General features: G+C 41.7%; 1 protein-coding gene across 2 annotated transcripts in view; it reads left to right on the forward strand.

The window, feature by feature from the left end:
* The window catches only part of LOC144721415 (complement C3-like), a 161501-nt gene that overhangs the window by 48349 nt on the left and 90517 nt on the right, over positions 1-22635 (forward strand). For both annotated transcript variants that reach the window (XM_078599031.1, XM_078599032.1), the window contains 7 exons: positions 1579-1699; positions 3108-3223; positions 5914-6078; positions 8914-9099; positions 10539-10733; positions 14967-15119; positions 17215-17344. In XM_078599031.1, coding sequence (XP_078455157.1) covers positions 1579-1699; positions 3108-3223; positions 5914-6078; positions 8914-9099; positions 10539-10733; positions 14967-15119; positions 17215-17344 — 1066 coding nt within the window. The remainder of the gene's footprint in view (positions 1-1578; positions 1700-3107; positions 3224-5913; positions 6079-8913; positions 9100-10538; positions 10734-14966; positions 15120-17214; positions 17345-22635) is intronic.

Raw genomic sequence — 22635 nt, forward strand, 5'->3', positions numbered from 1 at the left:
ATCACGAAGGCACTGTTTTTCAGACACAAGCTTTAGTAGTTTAACTGTAGGGGGTGATGTTGCAATGTGTAATCTCAATTAAGTAATTTGTGAGTAATTGTTTTACTTTGGCAAATTTGGACCATCACACCGCTCACAATGGCCTAATATTGAATTATGTCAGGGTAACTTTAATATGCACTATAAAGCAGACAGTGCGTATTTGTGTGGTTAATACAACCACAGTAATAACCAGGGAAGCCTGTCGGCTTCGAACTACTTACCTTCGAGGCGAGCGATGAGCATGGTTACTGCTGGGCCACTCCTAACACATCACATCCACGCAAAACATTTCTGGCACAATACATTATTTCTATAAGTGAAGAAGTTGACAGGCACGGAGTGACTTTTGTTCACTGCATACAAAACTGAGTCACATGAAACAAGTTCATAAGCAGTTGTTTATTTTACCTTCATAAGCTTGATTGTAGCACATGGTCTAGCGATACCGTGTTTGCCACATGTTGCAGAGGTTCGTGGTTGATACCCAGCCAGCTGCCCTGGTTACTATCATAGGTGTATTAACCGTAAAATACACACTGTCTGCTTGAGTGGATGTTAAATATCCCATAACTCAATTAAAACATGAATAGGCCATTGTGTGCTGGAGTTATGGTCCAAATTTGCCAACTTTGAAAATTCCCCACAAATTACTCAATTGAGAAATATGCTGCAACATCATCCCCTCATAACATATTAATGCCTGATCATGGGCAAGGTGCTAAGTCATCTGTGTAGCAAAGGGACATTTGTTACTAGGAGTGCCCTTTAAATGTTTGACATGATACATGATGTAATTCATTTATCACATTTAAAGTATTCTGAGACTCTCTGGCATGAAGGGTGCTCTATGAAAAAGCAGAATTATTATTGTGATTATTAAATAATAATGGCAGAGTATCATGTGCCAGCCTGGAGTAGGAGCTCATACACAAAACTGCTAGATACACAATTGGCATTATAACACTCAAACTAACAGAGACATGTAAACTGCAAGGGACGTTCCAAGTTTTATTGCCATCAACCAAGACCTCAACAATCTTCCTTGCTGCTGACTCAAGTCCCAATCCCCCATTTGGTTTTCACGCTATCACCATTCTAGAAACTCAGATTACGAATGAACGCTGGTGAAGAGTGGAACAATGTAGATGTTCAAACAACTCAAACAACTCATTCGAGACCCAAACATCGCACCTCCTGGCTTTGGCATTCCTCGAAGTTACCGGTGTAACCATCAACGGAATCGGAACATCTACAGGCCGATGCACATATCTCAATTCATGAATTGAAATTAAAGACACAAGTCACAGTTTTGCGACTGTGGCCATGCAATCGAAACGATGGACCTTGTAGCAAAACACTATCGTCTGTGCTCTTTCAAAGAAGGAATGGCAAAACTACACAAACTCTCTCTCCTGAGGCCCTCTCATGGCTTTCAGACATTGACATTTAGCTCCTTAACATATTTCCACGTGCAATAATATCGTATAATGATAAAATACTCACTAATGAGCTCGAATGTGTGGTTCTTGTCCTCAGCTTGTTGCAGGAGAGGGAATTAGCATTCTGAAAAAGGAGAAACTTCTTAAGTTGTTCCCAAATACGAAGGGTCTCTTGGCTTTCAGCCTCACAATAAAAGCAACTGTACTATCATCTCAAGGTGCGTACAATAATGTTGTTATTGCCATCATTATTGTGAAAATAATATTTGGCTGAGTAGCAGTGGTTTGAGTGCATGGGCTGCCATCAGAAGTGTACTAATATAAATTCTAGTCATGGCTCAAGACGGTCCTTTTATCCTTCAAGGTTGGTAAAATTAGTAGAAATTTGTGGTAAATCGACAGCGTTTTCCTACAAATTGACTCTCATATGTAAAAGTTGTGTAATATTACTGCGATGATTTGTCACCAACTTGCAGTCCCTAATTGGGTGGGAGGGTGGTGCAGTGGTCACTCGTGCCTCACAACAAGAAGGTCTCGAGTTCAGGATCTATTCCTAATGCCGCTCTTGTGTAGGGATTCTATGTTCTACCCCTATTATGAATGGGTTTCCTCCAGGTTCCCCGTGATCCTCTCCCATAACTTAAAAAACACACTTCCAACGCTGAAAGGTACCTGCAAATCACTCAATTGGGATTACACGTAATAACAACGACCCTGACTGCAAAAACTTGGCAGGACCCTGCTGAAAATGAGTTGAAATGCATTGCGATTTTCCTGGGTAAACATGCATAATAATGAAAAAATAATTTGCCCAAATACCACCACTTTGTGTTGGCATGTATATGTGCATTTAATGTATTGCACATTATATGTCATTAACCGAGTGGCCAATGGTCCTTCTAGACTTGTTTATTCAAAAGCATGTGTTCAAGTAAGCAAACTCTGAACCAGTTTCGTCTGATTGGATTCCACAAGTCTAATTTATTTGACAGAGCTTCTACTTTTATTGTGACACAATTATCAGGGTTAACATTTAGGGGCAATTTCCATGCTCTCGATTTCTCTTGTTATTGGGATCCAGATCCGCATAGATACTTGGATCTGGTTGACCAAGTCGGTCACCAATGCCATTTACTTGTTTCTGATAGAGCACCCTTTGCCCGAGGCATCTCAGGGCGCTCTACGTGCGATAAGCAACCTACATCACATCTCGCCTAAAATATTTGAAAGGGACATTCCAGTAGCAGCTGTCCCTGTGCGCACACGGTGACTGTACCTGCAAGCGAGCATTAGTCTGGCAGTAGGGAGAGATGATTGCTCAATGTCATCCCAAATCAGTAATTTGTGAGTAATTTTTCAAATTTGGACAATGATGCCAACACACAATGGCCAACTACTTTTGAATGATGTCAGGGAATCTTTCACATTCACTGCGAAACATAGTATTGTTATAGTTAATACATACTGAAGTAATAACCAGGGAGGCCTGCCGGATTGGACCGCAGCCTTTGCAAAAAGCGGCGAAAGTGTTAGCTCTGGGCCATGTCACCATGTTTGGAGTTGATTTATACACCCAATAGTTAATCTGAATGCAGAAGCAGTAATTACATATGTCTTCAACTTTAGCGGCAGAGACCGAAGAAGCCGAACTTGTTGGAATCAAAATTGTGGAATCTCGCTATCAGATCACCGCAACGAAGACATCACGATATTTCAAGGCCGAATTGCCTTACTTCATACAGGTACGATGTGGCACACACACAGGCTGTAGCCAGAGTGATATAATGAGTATAGTATGTGTAGGGGTGTTACGGAGGGGCTGTATACATAGGATCACACGGGAAACAAACACAGTGGGCGGGGCTTCGTGAGTGCACGGGGAGGTGCTCTCAACGACGTCCGCACAGGGCAGCCTGGGGGGGGGCTGGCCCCACCCCTCAGCGAGGGGTTTTGGTATAAAAGGGGATGAGCCGGAGAGCTCGGGGTAGAATGTTAAAGCTAAACCAGTGAAGACCGAAGATCGTCTAGCTAGAGCCCTGGACTCCCCTGGGTCGCCGCCCTTGTCAGGGCCGCGCAGGACCGAGCCAGCGGCGTGGTCCCGAGAACCAGAGCTAGTGCTCTGGGACTCCGGGTACCGTAGCCCGACTTACCAGTGTCGGGCCAGACAGCCTCCCCTAGCCCGTTAGTGGAGGACTAGGAGGTAGGTCAGAGATAGCTAGCAGTGTATTCCCAGCTAGCGGGTGAGGGGGCCGATACCCCCTCCAGTGTTGTATGTCCGCGGTTGTGACAACTGTTGCGGAATAAATACGTGTGCCTCAACCCCGGCGTCCAAGAGTCCTCAACGATATTACACATCGAACCAACATCTCACTCTGGGCCTGGTTGGGTGGGAATGTAGTGTAGCTGAGAGATGATTGACAATCCCGTACTCATCGTTATCTTGTTAAGAACAAATAAATCAAGTGCCACTGCCCAAAAGGTAACAAGAATGTGGCCAAATGCATGTGTATTTTGTCTGTGTGTCTCCGTGTCCGTGTGAGTGCCTCTGTCTCTTTGTGTGTCTCCGTGTTGCTTTGTTTCTGCGTGTGTCTTCGTGTCTCTATCTCCATTTCTAAGTGTGTGTCGCCGTGTCTGTATGTCTCTATACCCAACTTGCGCATGCGTGGCCGAGGGATGGTGGCTGATGTTTGTCGTCAGAGGTACCTTCACCCCCTTAGGCTTTGTCTAACCAAAGACTGACTCCAAGACGGGGTATGGAGGGGGGGGAGTTCGTTTCTCTGAGTACAGGACCCATGGACAAGTTGCTACCAGCCGAGTCAGCTGGACCAAGAGCTAGTCAGAGGGCACGCCTCCTCACTTGACAGCCCCATTCAGGAAGTCACCCGTTACCAATTTGACAATACCACAATAAAGTTGATGCTCCGTGGGTGCTGGTGGTGCCCATTTATTCAGAAAGTTAAGATGATCACACCTCCAGCACATGTTTGCACATGCCAGAAGCAGAGAATATTCATTTCCACGGGAACAAATATTGATAAAAAATATTAATTCCCCATAATGTTGAATGTTTGCATCCCCTTTTTTGGCAACAAAGGCATATTTATATACATATACGTCTTTATCAATGCCTTTCCAACTAAAATCATAACTTTAAGGCCACTTTCCAAACTTCCTTACGCTAACAAGTGTTTGTTTCCTTGGGGGTGAAAAAAACAAGTGCTTAAATTTCTTCCCTCCGCAAGAACAAATGTTTGTTCCTCGATAAACAAATATTCAGGGGGGAAAAATACTCGGGAATCAAAATCTGTTTACAGCCCCGTGAATAGCATGGAATAGGTCACCATGCCTTAGTCGCAATGCCACGATTCTGCAAGTGGAAACTCCAATCAAGAATTGCGTATTACGTTCCTAAATTTAATGGTTCCTAAACCTTACAAATGCAAGCAGTTGAGGAAAATGATTTACACAGGAAACCCCCTGCTATAAGTTCATAATCAGAATATTTATTGACACTGAATGAGGAATCTGATGAGCTATAAAGCTCTTTCACAGATGTCTAGCAGGGGCGGGTAACAACGGTTCAATAACAAACAATACAAAAACACGATACGAGTGTAAAGTACAGGAAAGGAAAACAAATCACCAAACACATGCAAATGAAACAAAGCCAACAACATCCTTCCATGAAAAGCCCACTGACCTATTAACTTATTTTTCAGTAGCGACCTGGCCACAAATGATAGTTCAACAAAGTGTAACTTTATAACAGCAAAATAATCTAAATCTCAATGCATGTTTTTAAATATGGAGGGAAAACTCGGAAGACCCAGAGAAAAAAATCCACGTGATCATGGAAAGAACATGCACACTTCAAATATTGATTTCAGTTGCCGCATTGTGAATTATTTCCTATATACGTTGTTGCTGTGTGAATGGAAAACCGAAGTATTGTTGGATAAGGAACATAGCTTTGGATTTAAAAAAATATATAAACAAGTCTAAGTTTTTAAATATATATTCGGGTTCATAATAGATCCTTAAGGTTAGGCTGTGTAATAATTTGACCAAATTTTACTCCTAAGAACATGCTTGGCTTGGAAACGTCATGTTGTAGGATACATATTCAATTATCAACCATTATAAATTGACCGACCCTTAGTTTAAGCTTCGGTTATGTCCAGGAGATGGTGAGGGCATGTGAGTCACGTGCGGCATAGGGGGGAGGGTCAGTTCAAGTCGGCTCTAGGAACTTCTGGGTTAGGTTGGGGTTTTAAAACAGAGGTGGGGGGGATGAGTGGGAAGATTGGAGGTGCTAGATAGATTTTTGCATCAGATAATCGTGAGAGGTGGGGGGGGGGGTTGTGGAGGCCTGCATCCAGCAGGCTGATAATGATGTTGTACCCCTCAATGATTTGCTGCTTCCCATACACAGGTGGAGGTTCGGAATGCTGATGGTTCACCCTCGAAAGAGGTGGACGTTGTTGCTAAAGTGCAAGTTGGTTCAAACACCATTAATCCTCAGAAGATGCGCACTGACTCCAACGGGTTGACTTCATTTACTGTGACACCACCAAATGTCAACCAACTGACAGTCACGGTGAGTTTCATTGTTGTGGGTGTAAAAAGGTCGGGTCAGGAGGCAGACCTCATCTATGTAGTTGGACCAGGTTTGCCTCGAGGGCCTCCCATTTTCTCCAAGTCTGTTATTCTGAGTTGGTCGACCTTATGTGAATTGATCTAGCACCTGTGGCAGTGGTGTATTTATATACAGTAGATCATCGATTATCCTGTGGCTTAAGGGGGTACCGGATTTAAAAAAACACCAGATAATCACATTATTTAAAATAGCTTGTTTTTGCACATTATTGCATAACATGTTTTTAGGTGTTATGTATGTATTGTTTAGCGTTAAAAAAAATTACGATGTGAAATTGGCATAAACATGCAAAAATAAATATCCTACTGTAAAACGTTACTGCATTTGCTGTACCGTACTTACTGATCCAATCGTGTATGGGGTGATGTATGTACTCTCTTGTTTCAAGAGAGTACGTACGGACTGATGCAGCCTTTAGACCGGTGATATATCACCAACAGTCCAACAGTCCAACTGTTGGTGATATCTCACTGCAGGCTTTTCATCTTCTTTCAATACAAGTTGCTCCTCCACAAACTTCATGATCTGTTTTTTCCAAGTATGTTGTTCTATAGTGATGTTTTCTGCCTTGACTTTGGAAATCAAAATGTAGGTGACTTCAAATATTTTGTGTGGTTCTACCTGACAATGTCAGGCACCAAACTTTGAAAAAGCATAGACATAGAGATCCCACTGGCCATGATGAATTGTCCATGTGAACATGACCAGTTCAAAAATCATCTCCATGTATCTCCACCATAATGCAAAGTTCACATTCTCTTAAGACAAAATGTTAAAAACTCACAAATTTAGTGCTGGAAAGGGTGCTAATTAAATTATCAATAAAATAGAATAGTGCTTGTAGGAAGCAAGGGAACAATACCGTTTGTTTTCAGAAGTCATTGTTCGATAGGTCACGAGATCATAGTCTTGCTGACCAATGTAAGTGAGGAAAGGTGGGATCCAGGATGTCACAGTGCCTAAAAAGTACCTTTTTGGATCCTCATACTATCGGTGTATACTTTTCCTTCCAAGACCTGAGCCACTGAGCCTTCAGCCAATACTACTTTCAACCCAAGTTTCAGCCAGACCACATCCTGCCATGTGCCAACCGATTGTCCTCCGTTAGTTTATATGTATGTTGAACTTTTTTCCATATTGAGGCCACCTATTTCCAGTGTAATGTGTTCCTGAAATTCTAGTGTGGACCATTTCAACTCCATTTTTAAATACAGTTCTTGCTCTACAATCAAGATGGCTAAATGATTATTAAGTCTATGTTCTATTGAGACATATTGCTTCAACATATATATCGCAGCAGTTATTTCAGGGTTGTTGTTGTGTACATTCTTATTGAATTTTGTCCAGCTTGTTTTCTCCTCAATGACATGACGGGTCAGGATGAAAGCCAAGCCATGCAGTCAGGCATTGCATCTTGAGGTTGGGCATACCACACAGGCATAACAGACTGATAAGATACTGCTTTAACTTTTTCTCCACCAATCCTAGCTGGAAAACTTTCATTCAAATTGGTGGGACATCCAAGGAATTTTTCTTTGGGAGCTTCACAGAGCTCAAAATGTTATCTGTTCATAAACCCCCATTTTGAAAAGTTACCATTTGTATTTTTTGAACATTTCTAAAGTTTCAAAACATGCACCATTACAATGTTTTACATGGATAACACCGCAAAAAGTTTTGAAATTTTAACTGTAGTTGCTTTGGAGCTGATTCATCACAATGTATTGATTTGGCAACTATCTTGGCCGCCATCTTAAATTGCGTGCTTCAGGCCAAAAATATGGTTTGGCTACGGCGGTTTTCATAATCGGTAGAATAAAATAACCCTAATATCATATTTTGGAAGCCTGTTACATGATCTGCCTCTTGCATCATTATTTAGGCCCTTTCTAGAATTTAATCCACACAATGACATCACGAAAAAGGACCATGTAAAAGGGTATTTATAGTGATGGCAGGTGAACTCCAAAACAGGGTTTGGTGTGCATGTTTTATCCATAACTCACAGGTTCGCAATAGCAGCATCATCAAACCTAGAGTCCTCATTAATCACCACTTTCAACAGCAGCAGCAACGGTATCAGTGCCTGCAATAATGCAGCCACAACATTCTGCCTTTCTGTCGAATCTCTGGCTTTTACAGTCCGTTTTTATACGGCCAGCAAAGCCAATTACATATGCACAATCTGCATAATACGTGCCCTCTCCCACCAATCAAGTGAGGTATTGTTGTTATGTAACTATCCGCTATCCCGATTTATGCCACTGTTCCCAAGTGGTCAATCATACACAAGACCATGAGTTTACAAGAGCGGACAATGCCCCCTGCATCCATAACAATAGAACGTTACACTGTTCTGTCATGTGACAAGTGTTCCCACCCTCTTGCGGACAATACAAACGTAACCACAACAGCACTCTTATTCCATACCAGTTGTGAGGTTGTAAAATTGAATGGACACTTAATTTGTGTAATTCATTATTGTTTTTTTGTTGAGGTCTAGCTCTGGCTACTCTCGGATTTGGGCAGGGGATGTAGCAAAGCCGTTGTGGGGCTGGTAACAATAACAGTGATACACCACTAAGGAGAGTGAACTTCGGTGGGAGGCAAAAGGGAAATTTGGGGTCGAGGGCTCACCCTTGTACTAGCCCTAACGTGACCTATCCCCAAAAAATAGTACGATTCATAACATCGGCTGCGAGAACCTACGTGCAAAATACATGAATTTGTGTGTCATGATGAAACGTATCTGTCCATCTGGTTGTTTGTGTGTAGGTGAGAACGGACGAACGACATCCACCGAATGAGCAGGGAGAGCTGGTGTACACAGCTCAGAAATATGCATCTGCAAGCTATATGCACATTGATGTGGCACGAATCATGCGATTGGGCGAAACCCTGAACGTGTTTCTGACTGCCAAAACCACGCAGCTCAATGCTGTAACACACTTTACATACATGGTACGTATAGTATTGGTGTGGCATTTTATTCAGATTTCTGACTTCCAGTTAGAATTTTTTTTATAATCTACTAAATTTGGCAATTGCACAATTTTAGCCATTCAAAAACATACAATATTGGCCAAATACCCCAATACAGAAAAATAACTTACAAATTACTCAATTAGGATTACACACAGCAGCAACATTCCCCTCTCTTGTGAAAACCTGGCAAAACCCATCTAAAATAACTTTTGGTAAGAAACGCAATAAAGGAAATCACAAAAGAAGGCAATGCTATGTTTCCCAGTCTGCATGTTTCACAGCAAGGAGCGATGTTGTTATGTGGAATCCAAATGAGGTATTTGCGAGTAATTTCTTGAATGTGGCACCGGCATGCAAAGGCCAACTTGTTCCAAATGAAGTTATGGGCTCTTTAACGTCCACTGTGCAGCAAATGGTGCGTATTATTTTTATGCTTAATACACTGCTTTTAAAAACCAGAAAGCAGTGAATGCAATGCCACTGGGCCATTTCACTGTCTCAAAATGTGAAAAATTCTAAATCAAATAGTGATATTTATGACATTACTGGTTTGCAGTAAGCATCCGGCAGCTACCCTGGTTATTACTGCAGGTGTATTAACTTTAAATTCACACTGCCTGTTTCAAAGCGGTTGTTAAAGACATCCTGCTGTCATTAGACATGAGTACGCCATTGTGTGCTGGCGTCATGGTCAAAATAAAAAAAAGGACTAAATTACTAAATTAGCATTACACACAGCAATATCGCTCCATATCGTAGACTATAATCCATCAATGTAACACAGCGTCTTCCTTAGTGACCACCCTGTGCCATAAGAATGGCAAACGTACCTAAGATATCATTATACCCTGCCATGTGGCAAGAGGAATGCAAGTTAGCAAATTGTAACACATGGTCCATCACCAGTTACAGTGTTCTAATGTCCTTAAGGAAACATGAATCCTTCTCAGCATGTATCTTCAGCTCCTGGTGTATGCCAGCAAGATGCTCTGTATGATGCTCGTGTCAGAAGGTACCGTTATGGCCCAACTGCATAAGCTGCCACCCGCCACGGGGATGAGATGATTCAATTACGTTCCCAAGGCAACAGTTCAACTTCACCGTTATGGATAAAATGTAGCATAGACATATTTTTGAGAGATGTTTTTGATAGCCACCCTCTTTTACTCCCAGGCATATCAGATCGTTTCATACACGATTAGCGACTTGCATCACATCTCATCTCGACACATTTGAAAGTGCACCTTCATCTGTCTATTTGTATTTGTGGCACACTGACTCAGCACCTAGCCTGCAAGCGGGTATTAGACTGGCAGTAGGGTTGATTATTGCTGTTGTGTGTAATCCCATTTGAGTAATTTCGAAGAACAGATCTTTTCGCTTGTCCCTTTAATGCAGCGTGCAATCAATTGCAGGTGCTGACACGAGGCGTGATTGTGAAAACTAACCGCAAGACCAAAGAGTCTGGAGGAGGGCCCTCCAACGTGAGAATACCCATCACACCTGACATGGCTCCTCGCTTCCGTTTCGTGGCCTACTATATCCTGCCAGGCGGCGAAATTGTAGCGGACTCTGTAACAGTGGAAGTCACCGAATTGTGCAAAAGCCAGGTATGTGTTTAAAGGAAGCGTGTGCATCACTCGGATCATAAGCAGCATATTATGTGGGTATATGCACATGCTGTGTTTTCGTGTGAAGGGAATGTAATTTGCACAGGATGCAGTGCCAATTGCCATTGCTGTGCACATGGCGATTGTGTGATTAATATTGGGTATGACAGTGAACTACCAACAGATTTTTGAAACATCTGTTTCAGGCCAATTTCATGAATGTGTTTTTTATTGAAATTATTGAGGGGAAAACAACTTGTTTAACAGAAGGAAAGCATGTTTGGTATTGCTGGGGTTGGTTAAAGGATAAACCCTAAACCGGAATAACCATTTTCGTAATCAATTACGAATTATGAGAGTCACGAAATGGTAATCGTTTGCAGTGAAATTGTAGTATTAAGAGGTGGGCGTACTCAATCTATATCCCACCACGTGTGACCTGTCAGTCATAGTATAACTGTGGTGTACCCATTTATATGTTTGGGTGGATAGAGGCAGTTACCGGTAATGCAATAAAATCTGATATTATTTTCTTAGAGATACCCAACTAAAATAAAAATGTAATAAATAAAATAAAATTTAAATAAATCACGACGTTTCGAGCACAACACAAGCGCTCATCATCAGGTGGAAATGGGGTGAAACATATAGCGAGGGAACACATAGGGGGACATCACGTACATAGCACATAGAGAACGGCAAACTGCACGTAACTAGGAGATGGGAGACGAGAAACTCAACAGACCTTATAAACATAATGTGATGCAAACCAGTCGGCCATCAACACAGTTAGACACTAACCTGGTTGTGTGTATGTCTCTTGGTGTGGTGTTGCCCTGGTTGTCCCTCTGGGCTGCCCAAAAATATCTCTCTCTGTGTGTCTTCTCTGTTTTATGTACCTCGTGTCTGTTCACGAGTCCTTGTCCTCTGTTTTACGTTGGCATGTTCAGCTCAGATGATGAACACGAGATATTTAGCAGTCTTTTGAAATACGTGGTCAACCAGGTTAGTGTCTTAACTGTGTTGTTGGCCGACTGGTTTGTATCACATTATGTTTCTAAGGTCTGTTGAGTTTCTCGTCTCCCATCTTCTTGTTGCATTTGCTTACGTCCAGTTTGCCGTTCTCTATGTACTATGTACGTGGTGTCCCCCTGTGTGTTCCCTCGCTATATGTTTCACCCCATTTCCACCTGATGACGAGCACTTGTGTTGCGCGTGAAACGTCGTGATTTATTTCAATAAAAATGTATTTATTTAAATTGTATTTTATTTCTACATACGTGACTTTACCGAAAAAAAAACAATAAGTATAATTTCACGAAAACTTCAATCCTAGATTATACCCAACTAAGATTGATTAAACATTCTTCTCTGTCATGTCTCCCAATTATTGTCGTGGGGCATCTATCAACATATTCCCTGCAACGATCCGTTGCGATATTTCTCTCCAGCACACCTGTGTGCTGAAGCAGGAATTAATCGGCACGTTGTTTCATGTGCCAATTGTATTCATTGGCCGTCGCGTGAAGGAGGGTTTACGACACAAATTTTATTCACACGACCTGACCCAAAAGTAACCAATTATGAAGCATCTCCCTGAAATTTTCTAATTGAGTACTTAACACCTCGTTGTGGTTGCAGTACACTTATAACGTGTATACCGACTAGATCTTACGTTTTCGTGACTGCAATGATCCATACTCTTTAGTTCTTTCGGTGAAGTCACGTAGGTATAAAATAAAATGAATTCTAAATAAAACTAAATAAAAAATAAATCAAATCACGACGTTTCGGAAGCAAACAAGCTTCCGTCATCAGGTGCGACAGCCACAGCAAGAAACAAATTGCTGTAGTGGGCAAAAGAGTTGCTTGTGACAAGAGATTATATAAGGTAAGAGGAGGGGAGGAGCCAGGGAGGAGAGATGGAGAGGGTGGGGGGGTGTGGAGTAGGCGGGGGGGGAGCTCTGCCAACTGTGGAGTTAACACTGCTGGTGCGACACAATGCCGGAGCTGGGCCTGGGGGGGTAGAAGGCTGAAGAAACTTGAGATGAAACTGGAGATGCGGGTATGAAAGCAAACTATAAAGCAATTTAGATTTGACCTGGTTAATGACATCCTTCCAGTGATTGCTCAATTTGAATCCATCTTCTCGGTTGAATTTATGTCTGTGTTATTATATCTGGATGGCTTCATGAACAAACCTTTGATAGTAGCCTGATGGTTTGCAGAATACCTTGGTCTCGGAAAAGACAATATCATGAGAGCCCACAACGTTGTAGCAGTGATCAGCCATGGCGGAAGAGTTAGTTCTGCCGTGTTTCAAATCTGCCTTGTGCTCGCGAAAACGGTCCCATACATGTCGTTTCGTTTTCCCAATGTAACAATCACCACAAATGCAACTCAGTTTGTAGACTCCAGGGTATTGCATGTCAGGAATGACATCCTTTACGGATGGGATTAGATCACGGATTTTGTGTACTGTACTGAATCGGACCTGGATCTTGTGTTTGTTTAAGATTTTGGAAATCTTTTTGGTAACACCTGCTATGTATGGTAACGTGATGGTTTTGATCGGAGTCTCGGGGTTGTTTCTTCGTGGTTGGAGAAACAGCTTTGCGGATAATACGGTCCGAATATCCATTCATCTTAAGGGCCTGGTGTATGTGTTCCAATTCACTGGCTAGGTGGTGTTGTTCAGAAATGCAGTGGGCACTATGGTGTAGTGTTTTGATGAGGGACACGTGATCACTGCTACACCGCTGTGGGCTCTCATGATATTGTCTTTTCCGAGACCAAGGTACTCTGAAAATCGTCAGGCTACTATCAATGGTTTGTTCATGAAGCCATCCAAATATATAAACACAGACATAACTTCAACCGAGAAGATGGATTCAAATTGAGCAATCACTGGAAGGATGTTATTCACCAGGTAAAATCTTTATTGCTTTATAGTTTGCTTTCATACCCGCATCTCCAGTTTCATCTCAAGTTTCTTCAGCCTTCTACCCCCCAGGCCCAGCTCCGGCATTATGTCATACCAGCAGTGTTAACTCCACAGTTGGCAGAGCCCCCCCCCGCCTACTCCACACCCCCCCACCCTCTCCATCTCTCCTCCCTGGCTCCTCCCCTCCTCTTACCTTATATAATGTCTTGTCACAAGCAGCTCTTTTTTTGCCCACTACAGCAATTTGTTTCTTGCTGTGGCTGTCCCACCTGATTACGGAAGCTTGTGTTGCTTCCGAAACGTCGTGATTTGATTTATTTAGATTATTTTATTTATTTATTTATTTTATACCTACGTGACTTTACCGAAATAACTAAAGAGTACGTATACAGACGTGTGTATAATTATTACATATACACCTTTTGGATGGTGAAAATACATTTCATGAGATGAATAGTCATTAATCTGCATATGTTCTCTAATCCGTGTCTTTCTCTTTCTTTGCCTGAATGTGATGCCGAGTGTGCATCCTTTCGTGCCTCTGCACACTTTTCAGTTTTGTTCCATGTTGTTGTTCATGACAGCGTGTTTCTGAACCCCACGTCATACCTGAATATCTCTATATGAAGTAAATATGCATGCCCTTCTCGACATCATCTTCAACCGTGGTTATATTTAGATGCTGAATATATCCATGCCAATTAAAGTTTTCCCTATCATAATTATAAAATTGAGTGTAACTTTCCTGGGTAAATAAGCACCATAACAACGATAATAATGTTGAAATCAATATAAGCTCTTGTCCGTCTGACCCTCCCTCCTGATACGATTGTGTACCCCGTGCATTTGGAGGGTGGGTAGGGAGGGAGGTGTAACGTGAGCTTATGAACCCAGCTCCACACTCGGATGTGGGTGACGTAATCACGCAAATGTGCACTGTGGCACCACTGCAGTGTACCTGCAAGCCAGCCTGCCAGGAATTCAGAAAGAGAGCCAGCACAATTATTTGACTATATATGATTGCACATAATAATAAATGTAATAAACGAAAATACATATTGCTACAAAGTGTAATGCTATAGTTCACGTGCTGGTGCTGTGGATTGTTGCATTGCAGGATCCTGAGAGCTCGTGGAGTGAATTGACCATGGCTGATAACTACAATGCTGCTGTTGCCATGAACTTAATGGCAGCTGCACCATACTCTATATTCCTGGTCGTATCATATTTGACAACTTTTTATGTCATGAAAATTTGTTCCTAACGAGTTTGATATTTTCTCTCCTCAGGTGTCTCTTTCTTTAAAAGGCCGCCCCACATTGGAACCAAAGGCCATGCTAACTTTGGATTTGATTGGGGAACCTGATGCCAGAGTAGGTCTGCTCGCTGTCGATCAAGCCGTCTACGCTGTCAACCGTAAACACCGACTTACACAAGACAGGGTGTGTATTCACATTTGCATGGCACTGCCATTCGTACATTTGGTGTTCGTGCTATTCTTAATGCATATGTCTATCGTGAAGGGAGGGGAGCAGTGTTCACAGATGGATATAGTCTGTCAATAGTGGGTGATGTAGCTATATGTAATCCCAATTGAGTATTTTGTTGGTAATTCTAAACATTTGTCCAATGAGAATAGCACACAATACCCTACTCATTTCGAATGAAGTGAGGGTATATTTAATGCCTGTCGTGAAGCAAACAGCATGCATTTAATCGGTAATGCACCTGTGGTGATATCCAGTATTTCTAACCATTGCTATTGAATATTTGGCAGACATAATAGAATATTAAAATTATTCAAGGCATGAAAGTGATAAAGTCCACAGAAAAAGTAGTTTTCTGTAACCGTGAGGGAAAACTGTATTATGCCGTTGAGTATATATTTGTTCCATGACAGAGTTATTTATGACTATGGAGATGTGAGAGTTGAACTGGAACTAGAAACCGGGTTTAACCATTCATTTTATGGAACCGTAACTCTAACCCTTATACAATGTGTTGCTCCGGCATTAAAATGTTCTTTCAACCCGTAACTGGGTTGTTAAAAGTAAAAAATGTACCCGTAAAAACAAAGTTTTTCACTATAAATCCTTTATATGTGTGGTGGCTAGAGTCCTCTCGTCCTCTGGCTTGAGATGGCTGCCACCTATGGGTCAGATGATTGCCTGCCACCATTAAGCAATTGGTAATTAAATATAATTAATTTTTCCCTAAAAAGTGTAAAATTTAGGAAAAAAATTTTCACGAAAATAAATTGTCACGCACAACGAGTCTGTGTGCAAAATGTCAGCTCGATTGGATCACGGGAAGTGGGTTAAAAAACGACCGAAAGATTTGCACGGTCGTAAGCGCATAAGCGCGCAAGCAAGCAAGCAAGTGAACTTAATATAAAGGATTTAAAAATGGCCACGATCCCTCAGTCAATTCCCAGTTATAGCCTAATACGAGCTCTGTTTCCTCTGACTCCATCTGACAACTTGTGCACAGAGCTACAATACTCGACAGTCCGATATTGTAGGGGGTGGTGACATGGCCCAGCAGTAGCACGTTTGCTGCTTGTTGCAGAAATTTGCAATTCTAACCCAGCTGGCTGCCTTGGTCAATACTGCGGTGTGTATTACCTATAAAAAAATACGTGTTATCTGCTTTGCCAGGGATGTTAAGATCCCTTGACATAATTTGAAATTATTAAGCCACTGTGTGCTCGGGCCACGGTCCAAATGTGTCAAATTCAAAGAATAACACCGGAAATTGGGATTACACACAGCAACATCACCCCAGACCGTGAAATGGCTGAAGATTGTCTGTGAAACCGCTTTCATGACAGCTTCACGCTATAAGAATGGCACAAAATACCATATGTACTAGTGATGATGATGATGACATTCTATTTGTTGATATAATTATCACAGCGATTGGGGTCAAGTGTAGGTGGCAGGGTGACACAGTGATAATACTTGCATAGCAAGAAATCCTGGGTTTAATTCCCGACTCGGTTGCTTTTCTGTGTGGAGTTTGTATGTTCTGTCCCTGTTCTGCATGGGTTTCCTCTGGATTGTTGGGATTACTCACTTAAGAAAAATACATACAATGTAACTGGTATTGGCCACAACATTCCAATGCAGAAAAATGACATGCAAATTGGTCAATTTGGATTAAACATAGCAACATCATCCTCATACTGCAAACATTGAGTCTTGAGACTCAGTGAGGTCTTCCTGGGTAAAAAGCATCATAATCCAATATTACATTGCAGTAGTGTGGATGTTGGAGGAGTGGTGGCTCAGTAGTTAGTGCACCAGTGACGATTATCTGAATCAGTCCTGGGTTTCCCCTCAGTTGACCCAGTTTCAAATGAGTACCTAGTGTGGTGTGTAATACATCGCCACTTAAGGAACGAAGGCAGCCGGGCATGGTGCTGACAACGCACCACCCAATTGTGTACCGTTCCAGCCTTCATAGGCTCTAGACAATATAACTTGCCTCAACAGTCTGTTAAAGACTATATGGGGGATCTTTGATGTGGATGTGAAGGTATGGAAGGCAATGGAGACGTTCGACACAGGCTGCACAGCAGAGGGTGGCGCGGGAGCACAGGGCGTCTTCTCGGACGCAGGCTTGGCTCTGATCACCAGCAAGGGCTTTAAAACTCCAGATCGATCCGGTGGGTATTCGTGAAACTAAACATTCTCACATAGAGTTTACTTTTTATTTTATTTTAGCCTTTGGTGCACAAACAAACCTCAACGAACGCAGAGGCCACGTTCCTGGAAAATGCTGTGTTGGGCAAAGGTGCTTTTGACAAAAAATAGACCACGTGGAAAAATAGGTTTGCATTCATGGGTCCGCAATTATGACCTCTCTCTTTGTTTAACTCATTCTAAGTTACTTTTATTCACTTGGTATCACTTAAAATGTTTTAAAACAGACACACAGCACATGTAAATAAAATAAATATATGAGGACATAGAATTAAATCAAAGTGAAGCTGATTTTATTTACTAATGATAAATGACGATGGGGTGAACATGTTGGTGGGGGTCTGTTGAAGGAGGTTCACGGTGCTGAGAGACATTCTCTCCAAGGTCATCATCAGGGTCAGTTGAGACCCCTGGGAGCATTCAGGAGAGTGTTGAAATGGAGGATGAGAGGGAGAGCTGGCTCGAGAGCTGATAGGCGTACCGTAGGTGAGGCTGAGTGTTGCGAAGATGGTGTTGATGGTGGGGCTGACTGAGGTTGCGTGCTTCTTATGGTGGGGTCTGCCTTAGAAAAATGCAGGCAATGGACGTTTGAAGCTTTCGTGACTGCAGGAATCCATACTCTGTGTTTTTTTCGGTAAAGTCACATAGGTAGAAATAAAATAAAACAAATCACAACGTTTCAATCGCAACACAAGCACCTGATGAAGATTGCTTGTGTTGTAATTGAAACGTCGTGATTTGTTTTATTTTATTTCTACCTACGTGACTTTACCGAAAGAACCGAAGAGAATGGACGTTTGTTTAGCTATCAATTGGGGACTTCTATAGATGGCTCTCTAGAGTTGTAATGCAGCTTTCACATTTCTCTTAAATTGTATGCTTCTCTTCATGAAAGAGTCGATGTTATTTACTTAATCTATTGCTTCAAATCACAAAAAGCACTCGGATAATGCCTTTATTGTAATCTGACACCGAGGAAGTGGCTCTTCATCCTCTTCATTCTCATCGGATGGTTATTCAGCTGATTATATCAGGTCTTCCAGATCTTCCTCCGTGAGCTCATTTGTGTGCGACTGCACACAAACCCTTACCCTCCAATATTTCTGGCCAAAGTGATGATCTTTTTAACTTCACCAGAGACGGTCGGGAAGCCATTGAAGTGTTTGACAATGTCCAGCAGCAATTTCCCCCAGAACACATACAGATTGGAACCTTTGATGTCATCTATTGACTCATTGATGTTAGTGATGCATTTGGCTGTGTTATAGTCCTTCCAACAATCACCAACAGTGGCAGAAGGATCCCTTTCTAATGTATTAATTATGTCCTGGAATGTTCTGCGTGTATAATATAACTTGAACGTGGCTTTAACCCCTTGGTCAAGTGGCCGCAAGAGAGTCATTGTGTTGGGAGGCACATTCACATCTGGATGAGCAAATTGTATGATCTGGGGTTGGCCTGGTGCATAATTATCAATGACAAAAATAATCTTGTAAGATAAATATTGATTTCTTCAGTACTTTTCAACCTTGTAAACGAAGCAGCTGTTCAATCAGTCTACAGAGACCTGAGAGGTGACCCACGCCTTCCGATTAGCTCTCCAAGTGACTAATATATGCTGCTTATTCTTCTCCTTTAGTGCCGGGGGTTCAAAGACCAATACACCATCATTGGTATCATCATAAAGTCCCCCAATGCATTTGTACAAAAAACAAGAGTTGTTCGCTCTAGCAGTCTCAAATCTATGAGCTGTTTTCTCGTTTTTCTAGATATGAACGTTTTATTAGACATCCTCTTCCAATACAACGTTGAATGTTTGTTGAGGCTTGTACTCCCCCTTGTCGATAATTGTTTAATATCGTTTGGGATGTTCTTTGTGGCCTCATAGTCAGCCGATGCAGATTCCCTAAGTAACTTCACATTACGTAGGACGAATCTTTTTTTATTCTCAAACCTTGTTCTCTTTATTCTCAAACCTGTCTACTGGCCCCGAATTTAGAGGTACTATTACCCTTTCATCTTAAATTTATTTCAATAAATATTCATGCAGGTGGCTAGGCTTCTACTTTACCACTGCACCATTGAGAGGCACATTGTGTCTGATCTTTTATCCACAAATTGAAGGTCCTTTTAATTTTCTCTATTAATAAATCACGTCGAACAACAAAATACACTTTAGCACTCGCTGGGGTGCCAGTAGAAACACTGGCCCTTATCTTGTCCTCTGATTTCTTAATCGTTATCACAGTCGATTCATTCACGCCAAATTACCTTCCAATGGCTGCAGCACTCTCACTTCTCGCAAGCCTAACAACAAGCTTTTTCTGTAGTAAAATCATACATTTAATTTTATTTTTCTCACTACAATCACTACTCTTACGTTTAAAGGGGCCTTGTTAAAAATGTTTAGAAAACATGCGTGTTAGGGAGGGACGATGGTGACAAGATATGAATCCGCATCATATATAGTACAGTGTACAGTACAAATGCATCAGGCACTTATTTTTGACGGGTCAAACCTTGTAAAGTCGAAACATCACCGCGTGTTCCGGAAAACAGATCTCATTGAGTAACAGTGTATAGCTGAAACACACGTTTGGGGAGGTATGCCTGTACTGTATTTATATTTTTTATGCAATATGCCAGTTTATTTTGCTAATTTGGTAAATATTTGTTATTTACACGTTATTTTACCTTTATCTCCAACACATTTTGTTCTGATGTTGCCTGTTCCTCTGTTTAGTATAAACGAAGCAGCTGTTCAATCAGTCTACAGAGACCTGAGAGGTGACCCACGCCTTCCGATTAGCTCTCCAAGTGACTAATATATGCTGCTTATTCTTCTCCTTTAGTGCCTGGGGGTTCAAAGACCAATACACCATCATTGGTATCATCATAAAGTCCCCCAATGCATTTGTACAAAAAACAAGAGTTGTTCACTCTAGCAGTCTCAAATCTATGAGCTGTTTTCTCGTTTTTCTATATATGAACGTTTTATTAGACATCCTCTTCCAATACAACGTTGAATGTTTGTTGAGGCTTGTACTCCCCCTTGTCGATAATTGTTTAATATCGTTTGGGATGTTCTTTGTGGCCTCATAGTCAGCCGATGCAGATTCCCCAAGTAACTTCACATTACGTAGGACGAATCTTTTTTTATTCTCAAACCTTATTCTCTTTATTCTCAAACCTGTCTACTGGCCCAGAATTTAGAGGTACTATTACCCTTTCATCTTTAATTTATTTCAAAAAATATTCATGAAGGTGGCTAGGCTTCTACTTTACCACTGCACCATTGAGAGGCACATTGTGTCTGATCTTTTATCCACAAATTGAAGGTCCTTTCCATTTTCTCTATTAATAAATCACGTCGAACAACAAAATACACGTTAGCACTCGCTGGGGTGCCAGTAGAAACACTGGCCCTTATCTTGTCCTCTGATTTCTTAATCGTTATCACAGTCGATTCATTCACGCCAAATTACCTTCCAATGGCTGCAGCACTCTCACTTCTCGCAAGCCTAACAACAGCTCTTTCTGTAGTAAAATCATACATTTTATTTTATTTTTCTCACTACAATCACTACTTTTACGTTTAAAGGGGCCTTGTTAAAAATGTTTAGAAAACATGCGTGTTAGGGAGGGACGATGGTGACAAGATATTAATCCGCATCATATATAGTACAGTGTACAGTACAAATGCACCAGGCACTTATTTTTGACGGGTCAAACCTTGTAAAGTCGAAACATCACCGCGTGTTCCGGAAAACAGATCTCATTGAGTAACAGTGTATAGCTGAAACACACGTTTGGGGAGGTATGCCTGTACTGTATTTATATTTTTGATGCAATATGACAGTTTATTTGGCTAATTTGGTAAATATTTGTTATTTACACGTTATTATACCTTTATCTCCAACACATTTTGTTCTGATGTTGCCTGTTCCTCTGTTTAGTATGAGTATGATGGGTGTTCTTGTTACTTATGTACCGCAGATATCCCTGGATAACTAGCGGGGTAATTGGATAAATGGGATATTCTGTGGAATAAACATTTTAGTCTATTCATGTTTTCAATATTTTTTTATTAGTGGGTCAGGAAATAATTGATTGGTAATTTCAATGGCTGAACCATCTTGCACACCACTGTGCTGGCGACTTGTGCTGTGATGCTGAATTGATCGGCCCGTCTTGCATGCTGATGGTTTTATCCTACCATTTTAAAGTGGAGTCGTACCATGTGAATGTGTGGACATGCCATGAAGAATAACGGGAGTTGCGTATAATCATTGGAGTGGAAGATGGCAGCCTTCACTCCGCCCACTCTGTTAAGTGAGAAATCACGACTCATTCCATCAACCCGGTGGCCAAACATTGATTCAACGATCTCCCGGTTTCTGGAGCAACAACAACTCAAGCCACCATAACGGCCTTCTTTTCCAGGGCCCCAAACACACTTTCAGATAGGTCCTCAAATTCAACATTGAGGGTCTATACATTGGTGACTTTAACAGCCACCACAATCTGTGGGACTATAGAGAAAATTAAGCCGATGGAAAAGACCTCAAAGACTGGACGTCTGCCGTAGATCTGCAACCGGTCTTCGATAACAAAGAGCGAGCAACTGTCTAACTCAGCTCACTGTAAATATGACTACAACCCAGACATTGCCATAGTTTCCAAAGATCAAAGCGAAATCGTGCTTTATGCCTCCTGCAAAATACTCCTTAATTTCCCAATGGCTAACATAGGACCATCATTTCGGTGACAGTAAACAGACTGCCACAAGGCTCAGTACTCATGCAAATGCTCTGCAGTGTCTATACGAGTGACATGCTGCCACCAAAGTAGTGCAAATTTGCATGTATGGATGACCTTACCCTGACAGCACAAGCAGCCACCTTAAATTACATAGAGTCCATGTAGGGTTATTTTCAAAAATTGAGGCTCAAGTCAAAACCACAAAATGCAATGGTCACTGCTTTGTATATTGATAGGGTATCATACTATAAATATACCCTAAATACTGTGCAACATGACCCCACTATCGAGGAGTGAATCTGGACTGTACGTCGGGTCAACCTGGTCCAGAAACTGGCAAACACAAGCTGAGGAGCATCTGCATCGGTGCTACAGACAATAGCAAAGGCCCTTGTATACTGCGCAGCTGAATCTTGTGCAGCATCGATTTGGATCAGAAGTAACCACACTCAACTTTATGATGTCCAACTGAACACTGCAATGCTATTGTGCA

Source organism: Lampetra planeri, chromosome 11 (genome assembly GCF_965212315.1).
Source record: "Lampetra planeri chromosome 11, kcLamPlan1.2.h2, whole genome shotgun sequence".
Classification (NCBI taxonomy): domain Eukaryota; kingdom Metazoa; phylum Chordata; class Hyperoartia; order Petromyzontiformes; family Petromyzontidae; genus Lampetra; species Lampetra planeri.